Source organism: Anomaloglossus baeobatrachus, chromosome 10, assembly GCF_048569485.1.
Source record: "Anomaloglossus baeobatrachus isolate aAnoBae1 chromosome 10, aAnoBae1.hap1, whole genome shotgun sequence".
NCBI lineage: Eukaryota > Metazoa > Chordata > Amphibia > Anura > Aromobatidae > Anomaloglossus > Anomaloglossus baeobatrachus.
The window spans coordinates 70,414,713-70,438,086 of record NC_134362.1 but is presented as its reverse complement, the minus strand read 5'-3'; the positions used below and the strand labels follow the sequence as shown (position 1 = coordinate 70,438,086).

At 50.7% G+C, this 23,374-nt stretch overlaps 1 protein-coding gene across 3 annotated transcripts in view; it reads right to left on the bottom strand.

Moving 5' to 3' along the window:
• TOLLIP (toll interacting protein) overlaps nt 1–23,374 on the bottom strand; it is a 55,080-nt gene that overhangs the window by 17,901 nt on the left and 13,805 nt on the right. Inside the window, exons 1-2 of one of the 3 annotated variants that reach the window (XM_075327041.1) lie at nt 13,052–13,115; nt 1,627–1,776 (exon numbers count right to left, since the gene is read on the bottom strand). In XM_075327041.1, coding sequence (XP_075183156.1) covers nt 1,627–1,665 — 39 coding nt within the window. In that variant the 5' untranslated portion in view covers nt 1,666–1,776; nt 13,052–13,115. Of the gene's footprint in view, nt 1–1,626; nt 1,777–11,748; nt 11,843–13,051; nt 13,116–23,374 lie in introns of those variants that run through there. The other 2 variants (XM_075327039.1, XM_075327040.1) reach the window with 2 other exon arrangements.

Sequence of the window (23,374 nt, the reverse complement as noted above, 5' to 3'; positions counted from 1 at the left end):
AATGACCTCATCACTAGGTCTTTGAAGTGTGGGAGGAAACCAGAGAACTAAGGCTAAGTTCACATTTCCGTTGATTTGTATCAGTCACATGCGTCGCTTGACGCATGTGACTGATGCGCTGTACAACGGATGACAAAGAACAGAATTCTTTGTCGGATTCCATTGTGTGCGGGGGGGCAGAGTTCTGGGGCAGAGCCGAGCGGGGGGCGGGGCCAGGCGCTGAGGATGTCAGTGGAAGTGCTGCGGTCTGCATGGCTGGGGACAGGTGAGTGTATGTGTGAGTGAGTGTGTGTATGTGCATGTATGTATGTATGTGTGTGCACATGCAAAGTGCGGGAGGGGGCGGAGCCGAGCAGGGGGCGGGGCCAGACGAGGGTGTCAGTGCTTGTCTGCATGGCTGGGGACAGGTGTGTGTGTGTGTGTGTGTGTGGGTGTGTGTGTGTACATACATGTGCGGAGTGCGGGAGGGGGCGGGGCCGAGCGGGGAAGTGTCGGCCTCCCTGCACACGTAACCAGCCTAAATATCGGGTAACAGCAAAGCACCCGATGTTTACCTTGGTTACCCGATATTTACCTTGGTTACGGGCCTACACCGCTTAGCGCTGGCTCCTTGCACCGTAACCAGGGTAAATATCGGGTAACTAACCAAAGCTGGTGACGTGTGCAGGGAGCCAGAGAGCATGCGCAGCGAAATCCGACGGATCTCGCTGCTCAAAAAACGTTACATGCTGCGTTCCTCCCGCCCGGCGGTCAGTCGTTCCACGACTGATCAGTCGGGCGGAGGGTGCAACGCAGCATCATCAGTCACAATCCGCTGCTCATACAAGTCTATGGGAGCAGCGGAATCCGCTAAACGGATTCCGCTGTTTACAAGAGCAGCGGATTGTGACTGATAGATTTTAGCGGAAATGTGAACTTAGCCTAAGAGGAAACCCACGCAAAACACGGAGAGGACATACAAACTCATTGCAGATGTTGTCCTTGGTGGGATTTGAACCCAGGAACCCAGCGCTGCAAAGCTGCCGAGCCCGGCAGGGAGCCGCCACGCAGAGCCCGGCAGGGAGCCGCCACGCAGAGCCCGGCAGGGAGCCGCCACACAGAGCCCGGCAGGGAGCCGCCACACAGAGCCCGGCAGGGAGCCGCCACACAGAGCCCGGCAGGGAGCCGCCACACAGAGCCCGGCAGGGAGCCGCCACACAGAGCCCGGCAGGGAGCCGCCACACAGAGCCCGGCAGGGAGCCGCCACACAGAGCCCGGCAGGGAGCCGCCACACAGAGCCCGGCAGGGAGCCGCCACACAGAGCCCGGCAGGGAGCCGCCACACAGAGCCCGGCAGGGAGCCGCCACACAGAGCCCGGCAGGGAGCCGCCGTGCTGCTCATTATACATACAGTATATATCTACACCAAATGAACCATGCCATGGAACTGGATAGAGCAACGTCCATCAGGTTCTGTTGGGGGGGACTTGTTACAAGAATGACACCTTGGAAGAACCTGAAGGCCCCCCTGGGGTTTGTGTAACACTAATGGTGTCTACCTCCCAGTATTGCAATGCGGTTTCCGAAACGATGTAAAATATGTAAAAAGTAAAATATCGGCTATGCGAGGTTGTGGGATTAGACTTACCTGCACCACTGTAACGCTCAGTCTGCCCATGGTGCCCATTGCTCCAGTGTATTGCAGCTGTTGTGCAGCCTGGGCGTCTAACTGGATCTGCTGCTGCTGTTGGGTGGGAGTGATGCGCAGGAAGTCTTGGGGTAGATCACCAATGAACACCTACATAGACAGAGGAACAAGCAGGTTAAGCCCATTTGCACCACAGACAGCCCCTTTCAGAACACATAATGGGACGACTAGTCAGGCACCCCCCTGAAGTGACCGCCGCAGGATAAATCTAATTTTACAGGGTGGCCATCTATGTAACATAAGGGAGGCTCGAGTCTTCCAGAACGTTCAGGCCCATCCATGGTGTATATCTGGACTTATATGGCGTCTTCTGGAGACACCCCTTTTTCCGGTGTTCAGGACAACCCATGTGCCCCATTACGTGCCACATATTGGGGTCCATCAGTGGCTCCTGCTCAGTCTGCTATGCAGGTCGCAGCATCGTTCCCTCTACAAGCCCTTTAATTGATTGCTATGTGAAGCAGACTCCTTATGTTAGAGATTTGCAAACTGATTAAGACGTTAAGAGGCAAGTGATTGCATGCTGTCAGCCGCCCCACCCTGCCATTCATCAAGTGCATCAGAATGTGCCCGAGGAGGAGCGCTCCGGGCCATAGTGACACATACCTGCGTTACTGAGGAGGGAACTAGGAGTGCTGGAGGCCGTGCGGTCATGGGAGTGCTCACAAGTCAGCACACGACCAACAGCGGCAACACCCCGGATGGGAAAGGTCACAATGGATCCCAGCCTCAGCTGCAATACAGTGACACAGAGCTCCAGATCCTCTGCTGTGACAGGAGCCTAGTGTGATAAATGTACAGATTCCAGAGGCCGCCACTAGGGGGCTCACTGACTGCTACAGACTACGGATCTTCTGGATTTTACAGATTCTGCAATCACATCCCCCTGCAGCGCCTCTAATGTCACCATAATCTTTACGGTGGGGTAAAACCGTATCTGGACACGGATCAGGGAACTAATCCTTATACTAATACAGCCGTATATAGTATAGAAATCAGGCGAAAAGCCACACAGAATTCACACACCCAGATAGCGTATATAATCTATCAGTTGCTACAGGTACAGGGATTTTCAGCCCCATTATCTAATCTAGTAGATTTTATGCATATTTGTGTAAAAAGGATGATATCTGCTATAAATACACAAGAACATTATCTGGTTTCTGCAAACCAGCTGACATTATAGAGCAAAAGACAACATGGGAAGATTTAGGATGTACGGCTATTGCCACATAGCACAAAACATTTTTCCACAAATTTACTATTTTAGAAGCTTCACCATACACTATTATACATGCCCCAAAAGAGCGGCTCAGTTTGATTATATCCTGAAATGAACAAACTATTCCCACAGTCACCACCAGATGGCACTCTCCTCCTGTAAAACCAGACTACTCGACTCGTAAGGCCTCATTCACACAAGATTTTCATATACAAATTCTATCAATGCTTTTCACTTAGAACTCGTATGTATCATAATCTAGGGAGCTGTTCACGTGTGTATGTTTGTGGACCAAACCGCCACACCAAAACACAGACGTCTCAGATTTTAATCTGAATCACGGGTCAAAATTACCCATACTAAATCTATTGGGCCATGAAGGGGAGGAACAAAAGAAATAAAAGCCAAAACTGACAACTCCTGTCATCGATGTGCCATCTGATTTTTATTAACTGCTGAAGAAACCTCCATCAGCTTTTTTCTTTTCTCCATCGTTTCATTGGGGGACACAGGACCATGGGTTATGCTGCTGTCACTAGGAGGCTGACACTAAGTAAACAGAAAAAGTTAGCTCCTCCTCAGCAGCATACACCCTGAGCCGGAGGCGGACGCAATCAGTTTTTAGCTTAGTGTCGTAGGAGGCTGATGTGGGCCGTCTCGGCCTCCCTCAGCCATTTGTTTTTTGCGCCTTTTTTCCCTATTTTCGGCGCCGCTCATCGCTCTCATACCTGTCTTCTTGTTTTCTGCAGGTATTTTCTTCATCATCCTCCGCAGCCCTGTGGGTACCACTCCCCAGGGTCGCAGGGGTTTCAGACTTTGGGCCCTCTCCCCCGTCCATCCCCATGGTACCACTCCTGGGGGTGTTCGTGTGGGCAGGTTGTCGTGGGCACCCCTGATTCGCCCTGCGGTATCACCCCAAAGGGCGTACAGGGGGCATACAGCAGGGATGGGACCTCAGCAGCGCGTCTGAAATCTGATGAGGCCCGCATCGCTGCCTTCTCCTGAGGGGGGGCTCCTTCCCCCATCATGATGCCCACTTCCCTGCCTCAGCACGCTGCTCCCCCGGAGCCAGCAGTCTCCCTGGACGGGGGCACGGCACACAGGCAGGGGCAGGGCGCCCTGCCTGCACCGCATCCATTTCTGGACCAACGCCACCGAGATCAGGTAGGACCGACCTTCTCCTACCTTCTTCCCAGGCGGCTGCAAAATTGAGGCCCCGGTCTCGGCCTAGTCTGCGCCCCGGCCACATCTCAGCAGTCGGCGGCGCGCGCCGGCTCAAGCCCACAGCTCTCTCTGGGCGCTCCGGTCATCGCCGCTGCCCCACCACTGTTTGCAGGTAGGACCGCCGGTCTCTACCTCCCCGCGAGCCGGCAGCCCCAAAATTTAGGCCCCGGCTCGGGCCTTGTCTCCAGTGTCCCAGGCCCGCCCTCCACTACAGTGCGATTGGTCGACGGCCGTCCGTCTCCGCCCTCCACTCTGCCCCAGGCATCACAGGGGGGGCGGTGGCTGTGTGTTTTCCCGCTCTCCAGACTTAATCTTATCAAAAAAAAAAAAAAAAAAAAAAAAGTAGAAAAGAAATATAACCGGTTGCTGCAGCCTCAGCAAGCCGCACACCGGGAGTTCTAACAGTTAAAACAAGCCCTCAAAAGAGCCACAATCATATGAGGATTGTGTTTTTATAGTGTTTTCATGTGCATGTGTGTATGTGTAATATATATATATATATATATATGTATATATATGTATATGGGTATATATAGATTGATTTGTACAGGCAACTAGTTGGCTATAGATACAGACTTATAGAAGGGAACGGTGGTTTTTTCACTGCCAAGATATATTCCCAGAATAATACCTCAATTGTGAATTCACCCAAATCTTTCAGATTTAGTGATCACAGCCACCGCAGCCCCTGACACAGCAGGTCCCGGCATCCCGCCCCGGCCGGCTGGTTAGCGCCCCGGGCTCAAACCATAAATCCCCTCGCTGATGTCTTCGGATTGGTGCGCATACGCTGCGTCCCTGGCTGACGCTCTGTCATACCTACACAGGACTGGCGCAATCCCCTCGGGGAGTTTTCACCTTCATCCCCAGGTCCAGACGGCTGCTCCTCCGTAGCCTTTCGACCTCTCAGGTGATGGCCCAAGCGTACCGCCTCTGCTGGATTCCAAGCGGGCGCATGATGTTCGGCACATGAGAATAGCCTGGTAGAAACGGTGAGTCAAGCCATAAAGGTGCGAACAGCCCTTTTTTCTTTCCGGGCACGCACAGGGGGAGGTGAGTCCCGTACCAGGGGCCCCCTTTTTTCCCCCGCTCAACGCGGACCCGCTAGGTCTCATCTTCTGCAGGCCCCCAGGTTTTTCACCTTAATTCCCAGGTCCAGTCTGCCTCTCCTCCGGTAGCCTTTCGACCTCTCGGGTGATGGCCCAGGCGTTCCACCTCTGCTGGACTCCAAGCAGGAGGACCCGGACGTTTGGCGCATAACGATTAGCCTGGTTGAAATGATGAATCAAGCCTTAAAGGTACGGTCAGCCCTTTTCTCTCAGTGCACTCGCCGGGGGAGGTGAGTCCCGTACCAGGGACTTTATCCACTACTCGAAGCGGACCCGTCAGGTCTCGCCTTCGGCGCCTCCCCCTGGTTTTTCCTTCATTCCCAGGTACAAGCTACCGCTCCACCGGAAGCCTTCCGACATCTCTGGTGATGACCCAGGCGTACCACCTCTGCTGGATTCCGAGCAGGCGCCCGATATTCGGCGCAGGGCGAATAGACTGGAGGAAAGGGTGAGTCAGACCATAAGCGCACAGATAGTCCTCTTCTCCTCTCTGAGCACACAGGTTTCCTTTAGGACTTTTCCGGCAATCCCGTGATGTATTCAGTGGACATCCAGTAGTTCGCCGATTTGCTGCATCATCACAGACAACAACCAGACACGACGTTTACCAGCGGTAAGTCTTGTATTGTCATTATCCCTTCTCCAAAGGGGCTCCGGAGAAAAGGGGCATGCCCCCCTGTGATCGGCCCGCCAGGGTTCCGCCTGGCTTATCATCCCTAACGTGACGTCTCTCAGGGACTCCACGGACACCGTTCCATCTCTGTCCAGCGGACTACGTTCCATCTCTGCCGATTCAGGACTGGTTGACATCTTCGGTAAGTACCTTATCATCACAGCCCTGGCGTCTGCCAGCTGCACGGCCTGAGCCTATAGCAGCAGTGTGACCACCTGTCGAGACCTCTGACTCAGGATCTGAAATGCGGAGGCGGCATCTAAGGAGTCGCTGACTTCCCTTACGCCCTTAGGTGGCCGTCCCGTCGGAGATAGGCTAATCCAGTGGATCCCCTAGGCTACGTGAGGGTGGAATACTCCTTCCCCTAGGCTACGTGAGGGAAGAGCACAGCTCTTCCCAGCATCGGCCCAGACGCTCGGGATCGTCGCCTCACCGCTCGATCCCAGTCTGTTCGAGTTGCAAACGTCAGGGCGCCGCTATCTCTCAGCAGTCCCTCCGCCTTGCATCGCTGCGGACCATTCCAGCTTTGTTTAAGAAGCGCTTGCAGGGATCAGGGCGGCTGTCCCTGCACAGCCTACTCGACAGGGCCGCTAAGTTCACTCCACCCAGAAACGACCTGGTGGTTTAGACTTCCCCCTAGTCTTGGGGTTTAGACAGTCACTGTTACTCCTCCGCTACTAGGGTAGCTGAGCTACCGCTTGGAGTCCTATCAGACCCCGGCCCGGTAGATCATTCCTTTAGGCACGGTATTCGAGCCCGTCCGAGGGAAGTTACTCTTCACGCAGGAGTAGTTTTCTTCCCCGCACCGAGTCGGGTTCGGTATGTGAGTCCTTGGCTGTTGGTGGAGGTGATAGCAGCGGTACACTTACCAATTTTTCATCTTTGGCCTTCCACGGGATCCCACTGAAGAACGAAGACAGGTAGCTTCCGTTTGCCCTGGGAACCCGCCAACCCCTTCCTAGTGGACCAGTCTTCATAACCGTCCCTCGGGAGGGTCCTCTCGCCTTCTTCTCTGGAGGATAGTATCTACCGTCACCAGTCTCCTGTGCTAGGGTACGCTATCCCACCATCCCACAACACGGTCCCGAGGGTCACCACTAGAGGTTGCCCCCCCCCCTTTCAACATTCCGGAAGCCAGAGCCATCCGGTTAGCTGGTTACGATTTTCTTCACTGGGACGAGGTTACCCGGTCAGGTTCCAGTCGAACCATGCCACAGCGGTGGCGTGCATCATACACTGGGGAAGCGCAAGGAGTGTCATGTCAAGGGAAGAGGTTAAGAGGATCTTGCTCTGGGCCGGATCTCGTCGCTCTCTAATCTCGGCAGTACAAATCCCTACCATGGACGTTTGGACGGCCGTTTTTTCCCGGCAGGAAGAGCCTCGCCTAGGCAAATGGCTTTTCAACAGGGTCGTCACCAGCCAGATCTACGACGAAGGGAAACCTACAGTCGTGGTCCTATGGACCTCCCGATCCAACTTTAAGTCAACGGGGCATCAAGGGTGTCCTCCTTCTCTGCACTAGGTGTCGACGCCCCCACCCGGCCGGGAGGCCAGTTCAATCTCTTGGGCATCTTCCCACGGCTTCCCATGATCTCGAGGGTTCTCAAGTTGGACCAAGGCAGAGGGTGGCTCTGGAGTGGCCCAGGCGACCATAGTTAACAAAACTCACTCAACTCCTCGCAGATACTCCGTGGCGCCTTCCAGACCGTCCAGTTCTTCGGAGTCGGGGCCCTCTCTTCCACGAGGTCTCAAAGGTCCTAGGTTTGCGGCCTTAATAGCGGATCCCGGGTACTTGCTTACACAGGCCGGTTGGCAAGAAGGATGCAAACAATGATGGAGACCGGGAAGAGGGTTTATTACCACACGTGAAGAGCTCCTCCGGGATGTGAGGAGCGCATCTTCTCTTCTCTCTCTCTCTCTCCCTCCCTTCCGGCACTGCTACCATGCTTGCAGTCAGATCTGGATGCGGTTTTTTCTAGCGCGTCCCGCTAGGGGCCGAGTGTCGACGCGGTCATTTCAATTTCAGAGACTTATCACTTCTTGTCACACGATCAGGTTTTTCACGCAGAGAAGCGTCCGTCTGGCTCGGCGGCATCACCGTCCACTAGAAACGCGGGACCTGGCTCCTGGTTTGGACCTTGCCGAGTGCTTTCTACTCCCACCTGTTTGGATAGGTGGGCTCCTCGTGGCCGTCTCTTCTGCAAGGGGCATCAGGGCGGACAGCCCTCTCTTGCTGCTTTTTCCCCCCTTTTTCCGGGTCCTCCAGCAGGACAAGGGGGGTGCTCCGGCCACAACTCCCCCTTTTCGATCCAAGGCAACTGCCTTCCTTCCAGATAAGGAGATTGAGTTTCGAAATCGGTCCTAGTCTCTTCTCTCAGCCTAAAAAGGGGGCCTAGTTTGTTCCTGAGCTGGTTCGTGCCCTCAGTCGTTTATGTCTTCAGGACCGGACTTTCGGTTTACGCCGGCAGTCAGTTCCTCTTTTCACTCGCTCCCCGGAGTCGCATGCCAGCGCCCAGGTCCAAGATTGCCACATGGATTCATTCCGTGATGTTGTGAAGCCTATTGCATAGTGGACGGACCTCTACCGCATTCTACGGTCCAAGGGGAGCCTCTTGGAGGATTGGACTTCAGACGTTGGTCGACCATGTCCACCGGGCCTCCACCTGGTCTACTCGGCATACCTTTACTAGTTCCTATCAGGTTCACACACATGCTTTGGCAGGGGCCAGTCTTGCCGTTATCTTTGCGGGCGGCAGAAGCACACCTGTACCAAGGTAGGTCTTTGTAGGTCTGGGTCAAGCCCGACAGGAGGAAGCGGTTTCCTACCGATCTCCGGTGATGGTTCTCTTCCCACCCAGGGACTGCTTTTGGACATCCCATGGTCCTGTGTCCCCCAATGAAACGATGGAGAAAGATAGATTTTTGTGTACTCACCGTAAAATCTCTTTCTCTGAGTCTTCATTGGGGGACACAGCACCCACCCTGTTTGTGTTTTTTGGTTGCATATTACCTGCCTGTTGCCTCAGTGGCCATATTCCCTGCCACTGGTCGCATGAATAATTGGTTATAGTTTTTACCTAGTTTGATCTAGAGTTGTTTGGTTCTCCTCCTACTGCTTGTGCACTAAACTGATTGAGTCCGCCTCCGGCTCAGGGTGTATGCTGCTGAGGAGGAGCTAACTTTTTCTGTTTACTTAGTGTCAGCCTCCTAGTGACAGCAGCATAACCCATGGTCCTGAGTCCCCCAATGAAGACTCAGAGAAAGAGATTTTACGGTGAGTACACAAAAATCTATCTTTTAGATCAGGCTCAGATTCAGTTTTCTCAAGAAATCAGGCATAAAATAGTTGAAAAAGCGCAGCCTAAAAACAAAAGCGTGGCCTAAAAACAAAAGCGCGGCCAGCATCTGAAAGATGTGCCAAATGTGCCAATTTGGAGCCTCCGACTCCAGCACATTATCCATCAAGGATGGTGGGTTGTGCTGCTGCCTGCGGAGCTGCGCATTTCTTGGAGGTCCATTGCGTGATTAGTGGGGTCTCAGGACCCAGATTCACACCAATATCCAGACAGTTTAAGTGCCTGCAAAATATGACAAGTCATTTAGAATGGTTACTCTTTAATCCTAAATTAACAGATAAAATTGGAATTAAAAGTACAAGAGGTGAAAGTAAAGCATACCCGCCATGATACAGACTGCAGTGCTCGGATCAGCAATAAAACTGTGGCTTCAGCAAAAATCTAATTGCGGCTAATTGAATGGGAAGCATTAGTTTTGATTAAAAACGCTATATAGCAAAAATAACGCCCTGAGGTTGTCGAATCCTCGGCTTTCCCTACTGTACAGACTGGATTATTCGGAGCGTAGAAAGTCTAACCTCATATTCCAACACAAAGCAAGATAGGAGTTTATAAATCATTTCTGGTCCTCCATGCAGGATGTCTAACAGTGGCCCCATGGTGCGCGCCTTCCCGATACCCTAACGAGTAATGGATAATGCATTCATTTTACAATTTCAGGGAACCCCATAACTGCAGAGCGGCGGGGACAGATGAGGCTATCCGGGGTTCAGGCACTTTATGACGCAACAGTCTTTGGATTTGTCATATAGAGCTGGTCAGGATTAGGTGCGAGCATCGATATCTCCCGCCCCAACAACCTGGTACAAAGGTCTTCAGTCTATTAGTAGAACTCAGACAGTGAACGTTTGCTTATCTCCGGCAGGATAGTCCTAATTACATAATAACTGAAGGAGAAAACCACACTGGCCTCTTATCTGTGCCGCACACTGAGACAGGTCATGGAGCCGACAAACTCCGATCACACGGGCATACGGCAGGATGGCCACCAAGGAAGGACACCACAATCTAGAATATCTTATTTTCTTGTTCCTTGCTGAACATTAAGAGCTAAAGAGACACCAATAACTACCAGATAATGGAGTGGTCAACAAGCACCAAGCTACAATTAGTCTCACAATGGAGACCATCGTCGGGTATACCGGAATGGACAAGGCTGCTCCCAGTAGTCAGACTTTGATGGGAAGGCGGCACTGTCTCGCCCGTGAAGCAGGGGCTTAAAAGTAACCATAAAAAGGGTCATTCCACTATTACATTTATTTATTCTTAATAGGAACAAACTCCCACCCATCTTGATGAGAGGTCCCACCGTTCCTATCAGTTTACTGGAGTGGGAGTGTTCACGGAAGACACTGAGCGGAGTGGTGGTCACAGGTGAATGGTGGGGAGCCTGGTGACAATGATGTTTGGAGGGGGTGTGAAAGGGGAATATCTTCTTCACAGTTCGTGACAATTATTCCTCCCAAACACCCCATACACATACACACTGGGCAGAACACGTGGTTTTTAGTTGGCGAGTGACACGTTGCCTGCAGAGACCCCCTGCAGTGCCTTATCTCCTGCAAGAACAGAGGACCAACCCTTCTGAAGGTCAACATTTCTCAACATTGGCAGTCGGGAGTGGGGGGGGGGGGATGGTGTTTAGAAATGGCACCATAGTTAGCAGGTATGGCTGCCATTCATCTAGTATGTCTGGGCACCAGGGTAGAGAAGGCTCCATAATTAGCAGGTATGGCTGCCATTCATCTAGTATGTCTGGGCACCAGGGTAGAGAAGGCACCATAATTAGCAGGTATGGCTGCCATTCATCTAGTACATTTGGGCACCGGTGGGAGAGAAGGCTCCATAAGTAGCGGGTATGGCTGCCATTCATCTAGTAGGGCTGGGCACCTTTACACACGGATTAGAAGATCCACTGTCTGCCAGGTTATCACACACACACGATCACTCAACATTTGTATGCTTATAAAAGGACAGCTTTAGATACCATAAACTATGAGGCAGAAACCATTTGTAGTAGTGGAGTGCGGCCCGAAACCTCAAACTCTGTCCAGCACGTCCAAGTAGAGGCCATCCCTCAGGGCAGGAAGTGACCACACCAGGATGGCGACAGTGCATACGATCAATATTGGAGGTGGGAGACTTCTCAATTTCCTTTCCATAAGAAGAGTCAAACCTCAGCCACACCTATACACAAAACAGTTAACTAAAAAAGTGTGACATCCAAAAAACACCAAGGATTTCGTCAATCACAAGTCCAGTCGTAAAATGGCATCCAACATTTCCTATCTTCCAAGTTAAAAGTTCCAGAAATGATTAGTGGTCATCCTTAGCTGAAACTGTACTATGGGGACAGATCTAGGGCTGAAGGGGACATTGTATCTTCTGCCTTTTAGGAAATAAAGTACAGATATCTCCACACCGACTGAGTCCAGCACAGCAGAACGTCCCCCAAATTCTCACTAATAAGATTCTTACCATCAGCGGGACGTCTACTCCTCCATCATCGGCAGAGCCCGAGACATAGTGAGAGCGAGGGAGTGATCGCTTCTCACCATCTGCTAACCAAACACACTGACTTCTGTATGCAGAACGCAGTCTCCCGAGGCTCAGGAATGTGGAGCTACGGTATGTGAGGTGTGGAGGCCATGCCTGGATCCACCTCAGCATTGGCTCATCACAAAACTATGTACACAAAGTGGATTTTCAAGTCTATAAAAGACAAAAAGTCATGTGAATAGTGTGCCTAGTCCCAGCTGTGATAATGCAAAATCAAGAGGTTTTTACATAAACAGGTCACTAGGTGGCGCAGTGTGGACAGAATAACGGAGAGAAGGGTAGATAAACTTACAAATACCGCCCTCATGGGGGTCCAATCAGAACAGAAATCTAGCCTGGTCCTACAATAGGATGGACACAAGGGGATGGATTGCTGCATAACTGGGCAGCTCTACCATTCAACAGTCCAAGGAGCTTATCTGACAATCTTAACAGCAACAATTCGGTTGCAAACCAACTAAAGAGAAGATGCCCAGTGCTGTTCTATACCCTCACACTAGCTGTAATTCAGTGTGACAGGAGCCGCTCTCACTGTAAGTCGTGTACAGGGTGGGCTCCCAGTATACAGCAAAACCACGCACCAGGAAAGGGACTCTAGGCAGTTGGATTGATAAATGATGATTTTTCTGTTTTAGTAAAACAATGCATAAAACAGAGAATAGAACAATATATTTACAAGGCCAAAGGCAGACACCCTTGTGCTGCGCCACCCGTAATGGCGATATGTGCAGCCTTCTCACCAACCTTTGCCTAACCAAGGTACTGTAGGCACTGTCTAGATAGTCACCTAATACCTGGTAATCCCTCTAGGAAGCAGAAGGGTGTGTGTGTGTGTGTGTGTGTGTGTGTGTGTGTGTGTGTGTGTGTGTATGCCCTACCAATGGTGCAGCACAAGAGCTTACACACTTATCTACCTAAACAAACAAATCCCATAACCCCCCTGAATACCCTTAATTGCTGAAGCCTCACAGATAAGGCAGATGGTAAAAGTTGGAAGGCGAACCACACAGCTCAGCAACACAGTCCTGGAAATCTTCTAGAGCAACAGTCAATGCAACATATGGCGCTGTCCCTTTAAGGTTTTAAATGTAACTGTAAACTGACACAGCAGAGTCGGCAAATCTCACTGTGTACATATAGTCGGCCTAACCAGAACAGAAATGTGTTTTGGTACCAAAACAAAGTGTTGCGTGCACGTGGGTCTGGGCCGAGCCTACCGTACCCGGGTACTATGGTGTCCAGCTGCCGTAAACAGACTTGAGATCCTGTCACGGTGACCAGTATAGCCAGCAACTGAAGAATGGTGATCTGCGGCACACGATGCTGCTCACACTCGTCACGGTCCTCCTCACCAAACTAACACTAGTCTTCTCCCAATTTACTTAAGTGTTTCTGTGGTGGCTCGATTCTGTTACGCACACCTCTCGCTTTCCCTGCAGCTCACACACACCGCCTCCTCAGGTCTCCAAGTCCACAGCCGAAGTCTGTTGAGATGTTGCCATAGTAACCAGTCAAATGCAAAACAGCAGCCTCTTGTGGATGGTCAGTAATAATGCATACAATGAACAGTAAATAAGCATTTTCCAGCATTTCACAGTGGATAAAGGTCATTAATAATCACTGCTCCCTCTCCCCTCTGGGAGGTTACATCACACATCAGGGGTTGTGGCCTGCTCCCTGCTGACTAGTAACAGCCGACACACTGATGATAGCTGCTTCACTTTGAGAATAGGGGGAATGACCTCACTCCTTGATCTAGGAAGCAGCTCTTAGGGCAGACCTGGGCAAGGGGCGGCCCGCGGGCCACATCCGGCCCGCCTACTGTCTGTGACCGGCCCGCCCATTAGATCAGAGATGGAGACGTGGTGCTGCTTTTCCTGCCCGGCAGGAACTTTTCAAATGACACAGACGCACTGTACTGACGACATCAGGGCGCGCGTGTGTCACAGAAAACGCTGCCGGACAGGGAACAGAGGACAGATTCCTGCGTTCCGCTGCTACACTGTGCGGAGCTTCAGGATCAGTCCTCTGTTCCCTACGGCAGCTTTCTCTGTGACACACGCAGGCCCTGATGTCGGCAGTACAGCGCGTGTGTGTCATTTGAAAAGTTCCCGCCCGGCAGGAGAAGTGGAACCAGCCAATGCCTGGACAGAGACGCAGCGGTGGAGGCAGGGGCCGTACAAGAACAACAGCGGCGCAGCCAGGCCCTGTACAGAGGTGCCTGAGGAGATAGAGGTGAGTGGTCACTAATAACCTGAGGGGGAGGGGAGGTAACTGGTGTAATATTTGGGTGTGGTGATTTAGTATATGGGAATGTAATGATGTAGTTTTACACGGGCAGTATATAGTGCTGCAATGCATTCCAGGGGCAGTATGTATGTATGTATGTATGTATGTATGAGATATCTATCTATCTATCTATCGCTATATATCTATATCTATATGTTGTTGTGTGTAGTTACCAAGTGTTTGTGTAGGGGCTGTACATGTTCTGGGTGTTGTCTGGGTGTGGCGGGGGGTGAGAGCGGTGTTGTATGTGTGTTGCGTTGTTTGTGGTGCACTGTGTGTCTGTAGCGTTGTGTGTGTGTTGCGCGGTTTGTGTGTGTGGTGTGTTTTGGGGGAGGTATGTTTTGTGCAATGTGTGTGTTGTGCGGTATGTGCGTATATTTGTGTGTGCAGCGTTGTCTGTGTGTGTGGGTGTCTGTGTAGGGCAGTTGTTTGTGGTTCCCAGTGTGTGTGCGCGTGTGTGTGGTGTGTGGTGTGTGGTGTGTGGTGTGCAGTGCGCGCGTGTGGTGTGCAGTGCGTGCGTGCGTTGGGGGGAGGTGCACACTCCCAAACGTGCTCCATCCCCCATGCTGCGCACCCCCCATCGTGCTCCATCCGCCACGCTGCGCACTCCCCAACGTGCTCCATCCCCCACGCTGCGCACCCCCCAACGTGCTCCATCCCCCACGCTGCGCACCCCCCATCGTGCTCCATCCCCCACGCTGCGCACCCCCCATCGTGCTCCATCCCCCACGCTGCGCACCCCCCATCGTGCTCCATCCCCCACGCTGCGCACCCCCCATCGTGCTCCATCCCCCACGCTGCGCACCCCCCATCGTGCTCCATCCCCCACGCTGCGCACCCCCCATCGTGCTCCATCCCCCACGCTGCGCACCCCCCATCGTGCTCCATCCCCCACGCTGCGCACCCCCCATCGTGCTCCATCCCCCACGCTGCGCACCCCCCATCGTGCTCCATCCCCCACGCTGCGCACCCCCCATCGTGCTCCATCCCCCACGCTGCGCACCCCCCATCGTGCTCCATCCCCCACGCTGCGCACCCCCCATCGTGCTCCATCCCCCACGCTGCACCAGCATCAGCCTCTCTGTCCCCAGCATCAGCCTCTCTGTCCCCAGCATCAGCCTCTCTGTCCCCAGCATCAGCCTCTCTGTCCCCAGCATCAGCCTCTCTGTCCCCAGCATCAGCCTCTCTGTCCCCAGCATCAGCCTCTCTGTCCCCAGCATCAGCCTCTCTGTCCCCAGCATCAGCCTCTCTGTCCCCAGCATCAGCCTCTCTGTCCCCAGCATCAGCCTCTCTGTCCCCAGCATCAGCCTCTCTGTCCCCAGCATCAGCCTCTCTGTCCCCAGCATCAGCCTCTCTGTCCCCAGCATCAGCCTCTCTGTCCCCAGCATCAGCCTCTCTGTCCCCAGCATCAGCCTCTCTGTCCCCAGCATCAGCCTCTCTGTCCCCAGCATCAGCCTCTCTCCTCCCAGCATCAGCCTCTCTCCTCCCAGCATCAGCCTCTCTCCTCCCAGCATCAGCCTCTCTCCTCCCAGCATCAGCCTCTCTCCTCCCAGCATCAGCCTCTCTCCTCCCAGCATCAGCCTCTCTCCTCCCAGCATCAGCCTCTCTCCTCCCAGCATCAGCCTCTCTCCTCCCAGCATCAGCCTCTCTCCTCCCAGCATCAGCCTCTCTCCTCCCAGCATCAGCCTCTCTCCTCCCAGCATCAGCCTCTCTCCTCCCAGCATCAGCCTCTCTCCTCCCAGCCTACCCCAGCCTCAGCCTCCACCAGCATCAGCCTCTCTTCTCTCAGCCTCCCCATCCCAGCCTTCCCCAGGATCAGCCTCTCTCCTCCCAGCCTCCTCCAGGACGCCGTGCTCCTCTGCCGACACTCACAGATCCGATCGCATACACACACACACACACGATCGCATACACTCACACACACACACACACACACACACACACACACACACACACTGACGATATTGCACATACGCGCTCATACTCACAACATCCGGAGATACCACATGCTTCTGGCCATGTGATCCTCCGGTAGGACCTGGAAGCTCACAGCCCAGTATCGCCGCCGAGAAGCAAGCGATATCCCAGGATGTTGTGAGTATGTGGATGCGATGTGATGTGTGAGGTGTGTGTGAGAGTGAGTGTGATCTGATGTGTGTGTGTGTGTGTGTATGTGTGTGTATGTTCCGCCGCTGCAGGACCTTGATGTGTTGATGCGATGTGATGTGTGTGTGAGAGTGAGTGTGAGAGTGATCTGATGTGTGTGCGTGTGTGTATTTTCCGCCGCTGCAGAACCTTGATGCGCTGGTAACTATGCTACCATGGTTACCAGCGTATCTCGTCCCCCGCTCGCACGGGAGCCCACACCAGCATACGCCGGCCAGCCCCAGCAATGCGAGGGTATGTGTCGGCTGGTTTGGCGGCGCACGCTGATGTGGGCTCCCAGGGGTACAGTACTCACCTGGTAGTCGTGGCTCCGTGACCGTGTCGGTTCGGGGAATGCGTGGGGGGGCGGGGCCAGAGCTAGCGTGCATTGCGTGAGGGGGGCGGGGCGTGGCCGAGTTGCCAATGCCTGCAGGGTGCCGGGGCGAAAGGCCAATCTGTGGGGGGGGGGCGGAGCCTGGGCGAGCGGCCGGCCAATCCGTGTGGGGGCGCAGCCATGGCGAGCCCAGCGGCCAATCAGCTTTGTGTCACCGTAAGGACACAATTTTGGAGCAAGACAGACAGACAGACAGACAGACAGACTAAGGCAATATATATATATATATATATATATATATATATATATATATATATATATATATATATATATATATATATATATATATATATATATATATATATATATATATATTTTTTTTTATCAGTCCGGCCCTTCAAACAGATCCAAAGTTCTCATTCTGCCCCATGAGAAATTTAATTGCCCACCCCTGTCTTAGGGGGTTCAGCTGTTGCTAGGCAGCATGGAGCAGGCCACGCCCCTTAATGTGTGATGTAACATCCCAGAAGGGAGGGTGGAGCAGTGCTGAGCCGCTGTTGTCACACTGAATTACAGGTAATGTGAGGAATTGTAAAAACAAAACTGTGGAATTTACTTGATATTAAAAATCTTCTCAGTTGTCGACAACAGAAATTTTTTATGCTATAGTTAATACTCATAGCCTATGATAAGCTGCAGAGGTGGCCGGTCTTATAGGAGAAAAGCAGCAATTTAAAGGTTTTAATATAGAGCTTGTAAGTGCTGTTCAGGGCTCGTTCAAAGCTGGCCCTACTAGTAGCATTGGAGAGCACAGTTCACACCATGCTGCTGGTCAAAACTGCCAAACAGGAAAGCACCGCTCCGTGGTAATCCGAAAGACAGTGGAGTTGTGCAATCCTGAAAATAGGTTATGAGTAGAGTTGAGCGGATAGTGAAAATTCCGGGTCCGGCGGCTTGAAAAAGAAGTCCGGATCCGATCCGGAGTTCGGCCGTTGGGGGACGAGCGTGAGAGAAAGAGCGCGCGAGCAAAGAGCGCGCGAGCAAAGAGCGCGCGAGCAAAGAGCGAGAGAAAAAAAAAAAAAAAACCCGAATCCGGATCGTGCAGCCGGATTCCCGGGTCCGGGTCAGACCTGGATCGGACGCTAAAACCGCGCGGATCCGGATTTTTACAGTTTGGGTCCGCTCAACACTAGTTATGAGATAATACCTTAGAGTAATTGAGTATTCTGTATTCAGTGAAGACTTTCCCATTAATGAGATAGGAGATGGCAGTTAGTGCTGAGGAGATTCTATGTAGATAGAAGAGGATGGAGGAGGAGCCAGAGGCAGAGCTCCGCCCCTCCCTCTTCTATTTACATTGTAATATCTTATTCTAAATCGGTTATTTTCATGTGTACTATTGATTTATGAAAAATTAAAATGATTGTTACACTTTGAACATGAAATGAATGGACTGCAGGAGGATTTATAAATTCACTTTCATGTTAGAGCAGATGTTCTTAAACTGGTTGTGCGCCTTAAGATTAAATATTTAATTTTAATTTTCTTTATTTAAATGCATATATTTTTGGAATTGGGCTTTATTAAATATTTTGCACCGTTTGCCTTCTATAGCCTCTGTGTTGCACAGTTTAAATGGAACTGGTCATCAGTTTTTCCCTATTAAACCAAAAGTATCCCCTTCTGCAGCTCCTGGGCTGCATTCTATGAAGGTGCACCTTGTTGCTGCCCCCCTTGCAGACCCCTAAAAGAACTTTAAAAAAAATCTTACTGTTTCCTATGCAAATGAGTTTGGTTGGACAGATGGGCGGGCTCTAATTCATCTCCTGTCTCCTCCTCCTGCCGCTGTTTGCCATCCCCCAGGCATGATTTACATGGATGACGCCGCCCCCATCTTCGTGCACACTGCTGTAGTCTCGCACAGGCGCATTTCGCTGTTCCCCATCACAGGGCTGAGCAACACGAGCGTCAGTGATGTACTTGCGCAGGCGCGAGATTATGGGCGGTTATGAGGATAACGCTGGTGAGGTCATACACAGCGCCGCCCATAATCTCGCAGCTGCGTAACTACATCACCGGCGCTCGCGCTGCTCAGCCCCGCGATAGGGGCACAGCGAAATGCGCCTGCGCGAGACTACAACAGTGTGTATGAAGACGGGGGCGGTGTCATCCATGTAAATCATGCCTGGGGGGGGACGGCGAACAGCGGCAGGAGGAGGAGACAGGAGCCGAATTAGACCCCGCCCATCTGTCCAACCAAACTCATTTGCGTAGGAAACGGTAAGATTTTATAAAGTTCTTTTAGGGGTCTGCAAGGGGGGCAGCAACAAGGTGCATCTTCCTAGAATGCAGCCCAGGGCCTGCAGCAGGTGATACTTTTGGTATAATAGGGAAACATCTGATGACAGGTTCCCTTTAAAGAAGGCTGCAGGAGTTAACTGAGAGCAGTCAGTCAGCTCACTATGATTGTGTGATCGGGAACTTGTGTCTTTCTTGGAGCTCCTCTCAGCCGGTTTAATGACCTCAGACCAAGTTGAATGTGTAGAAAAAAAAAAGCCTGTGAAAGCCAAACGGAACACCGGAGTCCATTTACAAGGTGGTGCATAAATTAGTGTTTAGGTTAATACCATGTGTGTCCTGTGTGGTCATATAAAGAGATATATTACGGTATATATTTATCTATTTAGACTGCATTTATGAAAAGAGCCAAAAACACGCCAGGTCAGTAGCAGGGATAAGTGTTTTGAACCCACAATGGTGGGCATATCATATGATACCTCTTACGTATAGTGGAATAAATGGAAACATTTCCTACGTCCGCACACGTATACAGGAGATTCCACAGCCCAGAACGATGTATTTTCTGTATGTACACCACCTCAAGGACTTGTAACAGAAAAGTGCATCATCCGCACAGCTCGACCCAGACGAGAACTGCAGCGGACAGATTCTTATTATTTTACATGGAGCAGCAGAGATTTATCACAGCTAAGAAAGTGTATTTTCAGCTGTTTCTTTGTTATAGCCATATTCCGATAACGGTCACAGCTGGTGGGCTGTCAGCTTTCCAAGACCCCAAACTTGTCACAATGAAGCCTCATCTATTTGTCCTTCTGATTGGAAGAAGAATCCAATAATTATATGTTGTAATCAATATAACCAAAACTATAGTGGCGTGTAAATATTTGGGCACCCCTGGTCAAAAGTACTATTATTGTGAACAGCTAAGCAAGTTGAAGATGAAACCATCTCGTATTATATACAGTGGAACCTCGGTTAACGAGTAACTTGGTGTGCGAGTATTTCGCTATACGAGCAAAGCTTGCTCTCAATTTGTAACTCAGTTTACGAGCTGTACAAGCAAATACTCACCGCACACACTTCCGGTTCCGTACATCCACCGCGCTCTGACCCACTCTTGCAGTCGGCAGAAACAGGCAGGCAGGTACACATTATGCTCACCTTACCTTCCGTTCCATCGCCGGCCTCCGGGTTGTTGCAGTCCGCTGGTACAGGATGTATATCGGGTAACCATCGCGACGAGGGAGGAACTTCCGCTGTCAGCCGCTACTCAAAGGCAGCTCTCTGACCAATCAGAGGCAAGCGGCTCCTGCCTTTGACGTCAGCGCTCTGGGAGCGGATGTTCCTGCATCGGTGGCGATTGTTACCCGATACACATCATGTACCAGTGAACAGTAAGGACCAGGAGGCCGGCGATGAATTGGAAGGTAAGGTGAGCAGTGTGTGTGTGTGTGTGTGTGTGTGTGTGTGTGTGTGTGTGTGTGTGTGTGTGTGTGTGTGTGTGTGTGTGTGTGTGTGTGTGTGTGTGTGTGTGTGTTTAATGGCACAATAGGGGACCAAGATGGGACATTGCACAAGTTGTGGAACGAATTGTCTGCATTGCAATGATTTCCTATGAGAACGGATTGTTCTCGTTAACCAAGGTTCCACTGTATTCCATTTTAAAAATTACAAAACGGCAAAATGGGCCACTGCAAAGTTTGGGCACCCTTGGAGATTTGTGTGCTCAGATAACTTTGACCAAGGTTTCAGACCTTAATTAGCCTATTAGAGTTAGGACTTGCTCCCTATCATTGTTAGGAAAGACCAGGTGATGTAAAATTTCACAGCTTTGAAAAGCAAACAAAAAAAAAAAAAAAACACAGCCTCCTCTAACCTTTCTTTTGAGCAGCTGCCCAGCTCTCTGAAAATGGTGGAGGCTCTCAAAGCCGGAGAAGGCTATTAAAAAAAAAAAAAAACAAAAAAGGGTTTTCAAGTTGCTCTTTTCTCAGTTCAAAATGTCATTGAAAGGGAAGGTGTCGTAAAAAAAAAAAAATTCAATAACTGAAATATAGTATTAGTGTTATGTTTATAAAATAATAATATTTTTTAAATTGATGAAAATATAAAAAATAAAAGTTTGGTATTTTCCACTCTTAAACACTAGGGGGAGCAGCTGCTGAAATCCTACAGAAATCCCAGTGTAGAAATATCTCACATTACAGCTGCAGTAAAGTGGGCAGAATCTACTCTCCTGTGTATGATGTCACCTCCCCCTCCCAATCTGGGTGTTTCCAAAAGGATAAGAGAATGAAGCTTAGGATCACAGTACGGTGCCATTTTGATGGTGACCACAAAGTGATCCTGTCTAGTGTCACTAAGGCCAGCTGCATAGTGCTCTACTGTATCCCAATGCCCCCATCTACTGTGCTGCCGGCCGGGATCGGAGGTCCAAGGTGACATGCAGCAGATCACCGCTCCCAGCCACATGCACTCACCTCAGACCTGTGCCCCCGGCAGCCAGTCCTGTCAGCGATCACAGTACTTAGCAGTTGTGGGGGGATGGGGGAGCGTGTGCGGGTTTGAGTAGTGTAGCTTTTGTAAAATCACTGTTTAGTCAGCAGCAGATCATCATTAGAGGACTACTTGGCATCCTGCATGTAGTCCAGCATATTCATGAGCCCTGTATAACTGCTAGATGTGCAGCTGAGAAAAGTGATTTTATCAAAATAACAGCGAGCAACCCAATAAGTGACACATCGCCGGAATCAGGGTTTCTCCATCTACATTATGTTTCTCTCAAATGACGTAGCAAAAAAAAAAAAAAAAAAAAAAAAAAAAGACTGAATTTCAGGAAAAACACCTCGCCAACCATTAAGCATGGGGGTGGATTAATCATGCTATGGGGTTGTGTTGCAGTCAAAGGCACGGAGAACATTTTAGCGGGTAGAAGGAAGAATGGATTAAATGAAATTTCAACAAATCCTTGATGCAAACATAACACCATCTGTAAAAAAAAGTTGAAAAGAGGAGAAAAGAGGATGGCTTCTACAAATGGATAATGACACTAAACACATTAAAATCTACAACAGACAACCTCAAAAGGAGCAAGCTGAAGGTTTTGCAATAGCCCTCACAGTCCCCTGATTTGAACATCATTGAAAATCTGTGGCTAGACCTCAAAAGAGCAGTGCATGCAAGACGACCCAGGAACCTCACAGAGCTGGAAGACTTCTCCAAGAAAGAGCAGTGCATGCAAGACTACCCAGGAACCTCACAGAGCTGGAAGACTTCTCCAAGGAAGAGCAGAGCTGGAAGACGAGTCAGGAATCTCACAGAGCTGGAAGACTTCTCCAAGGAAGAATGCATAAAAATCCCTCAAACAAGAATTGAAAGACTCTTGGCTGCTACAAAAAGCGCTTACAAGCTGTGATACCTGCCAAAAGGGGTCACTGCTAAGTACTCTTTTAGAAGTGCCTACTTTTACATTGATGGCCTATCCTTAAGATTTCAGTAGCAGCATTTCCCAAAACCTGATCCACACGAGCGCGGTAAATCTTAAGACAACTCAATTGGACCAGAATGCAATGTTTATGCGCGGGTGATAACTGAATTGTATGATTAGGTAAGATTTACAGAACGCAAGTCAGCATGAGAGTTATGCAAGATGAAAGGGTTAATCTTGGATTAGAGAACATGGCTCTTCTTTCAGAAACGGCACCACCCTGACCAAAGGTTGTACACGGTACTGAAGTTCAGCTTTTTACACTTATTGAGACCTTTAAAGTGTCTAACCTGCAATCACTCACCGCAGTCACAAGGGAGAGTTCCCGGGCCGCTCAGTCACCAGCGTATGCTGGACCCCTAAATCCAAACTAGGGGATCAATATTTCACCAGTTATTGGTCACTGGGTATCTGTCGCAGCCACATACACACAGATGAAGGGATCTGATCCCCAAAACGCGTTGCAATGTTCATGGCCAGATCTGTATAAATGGTATAAGAATACAGTCAAGTGCTGGGTAACTCCTCGGAATAAGCTTGTCTGCCCAGACTCCTTACAACAACTTTGGTCCTGATGAACTTTAATGGGGTCCATGGGGTCCTGGAATTTCTGACAGGTGCTATTCCTGCCATTAAAGTAATGCAAAAGCCCAAAGGACCCTATTACTGCAAATGTGAACAGAGCCACGGGCGTTCAGATGTCATTCTACTTTCCAGTGTTTCTGACACCATTAGTATCTTTACTATCAAAACCTGCAGAACCTGAGAGACCATTAATATCCATGGGGGTCTAGAGAGATTTACGACTATTTGTTTAATACAGCATCCGCCATAGCCATCCTTCCTCTATTATGGATGGACACCATGACACTAAAATGAGCGGCAAGTCACAAGATCTGTGTAGAATGGTCAATGCAAAGTAGGCCGGTACGACGCCATACAGAAAGACGGAAACCTACTATGTAGTGACCCAAAAAAAAAAAAAGAAAAAC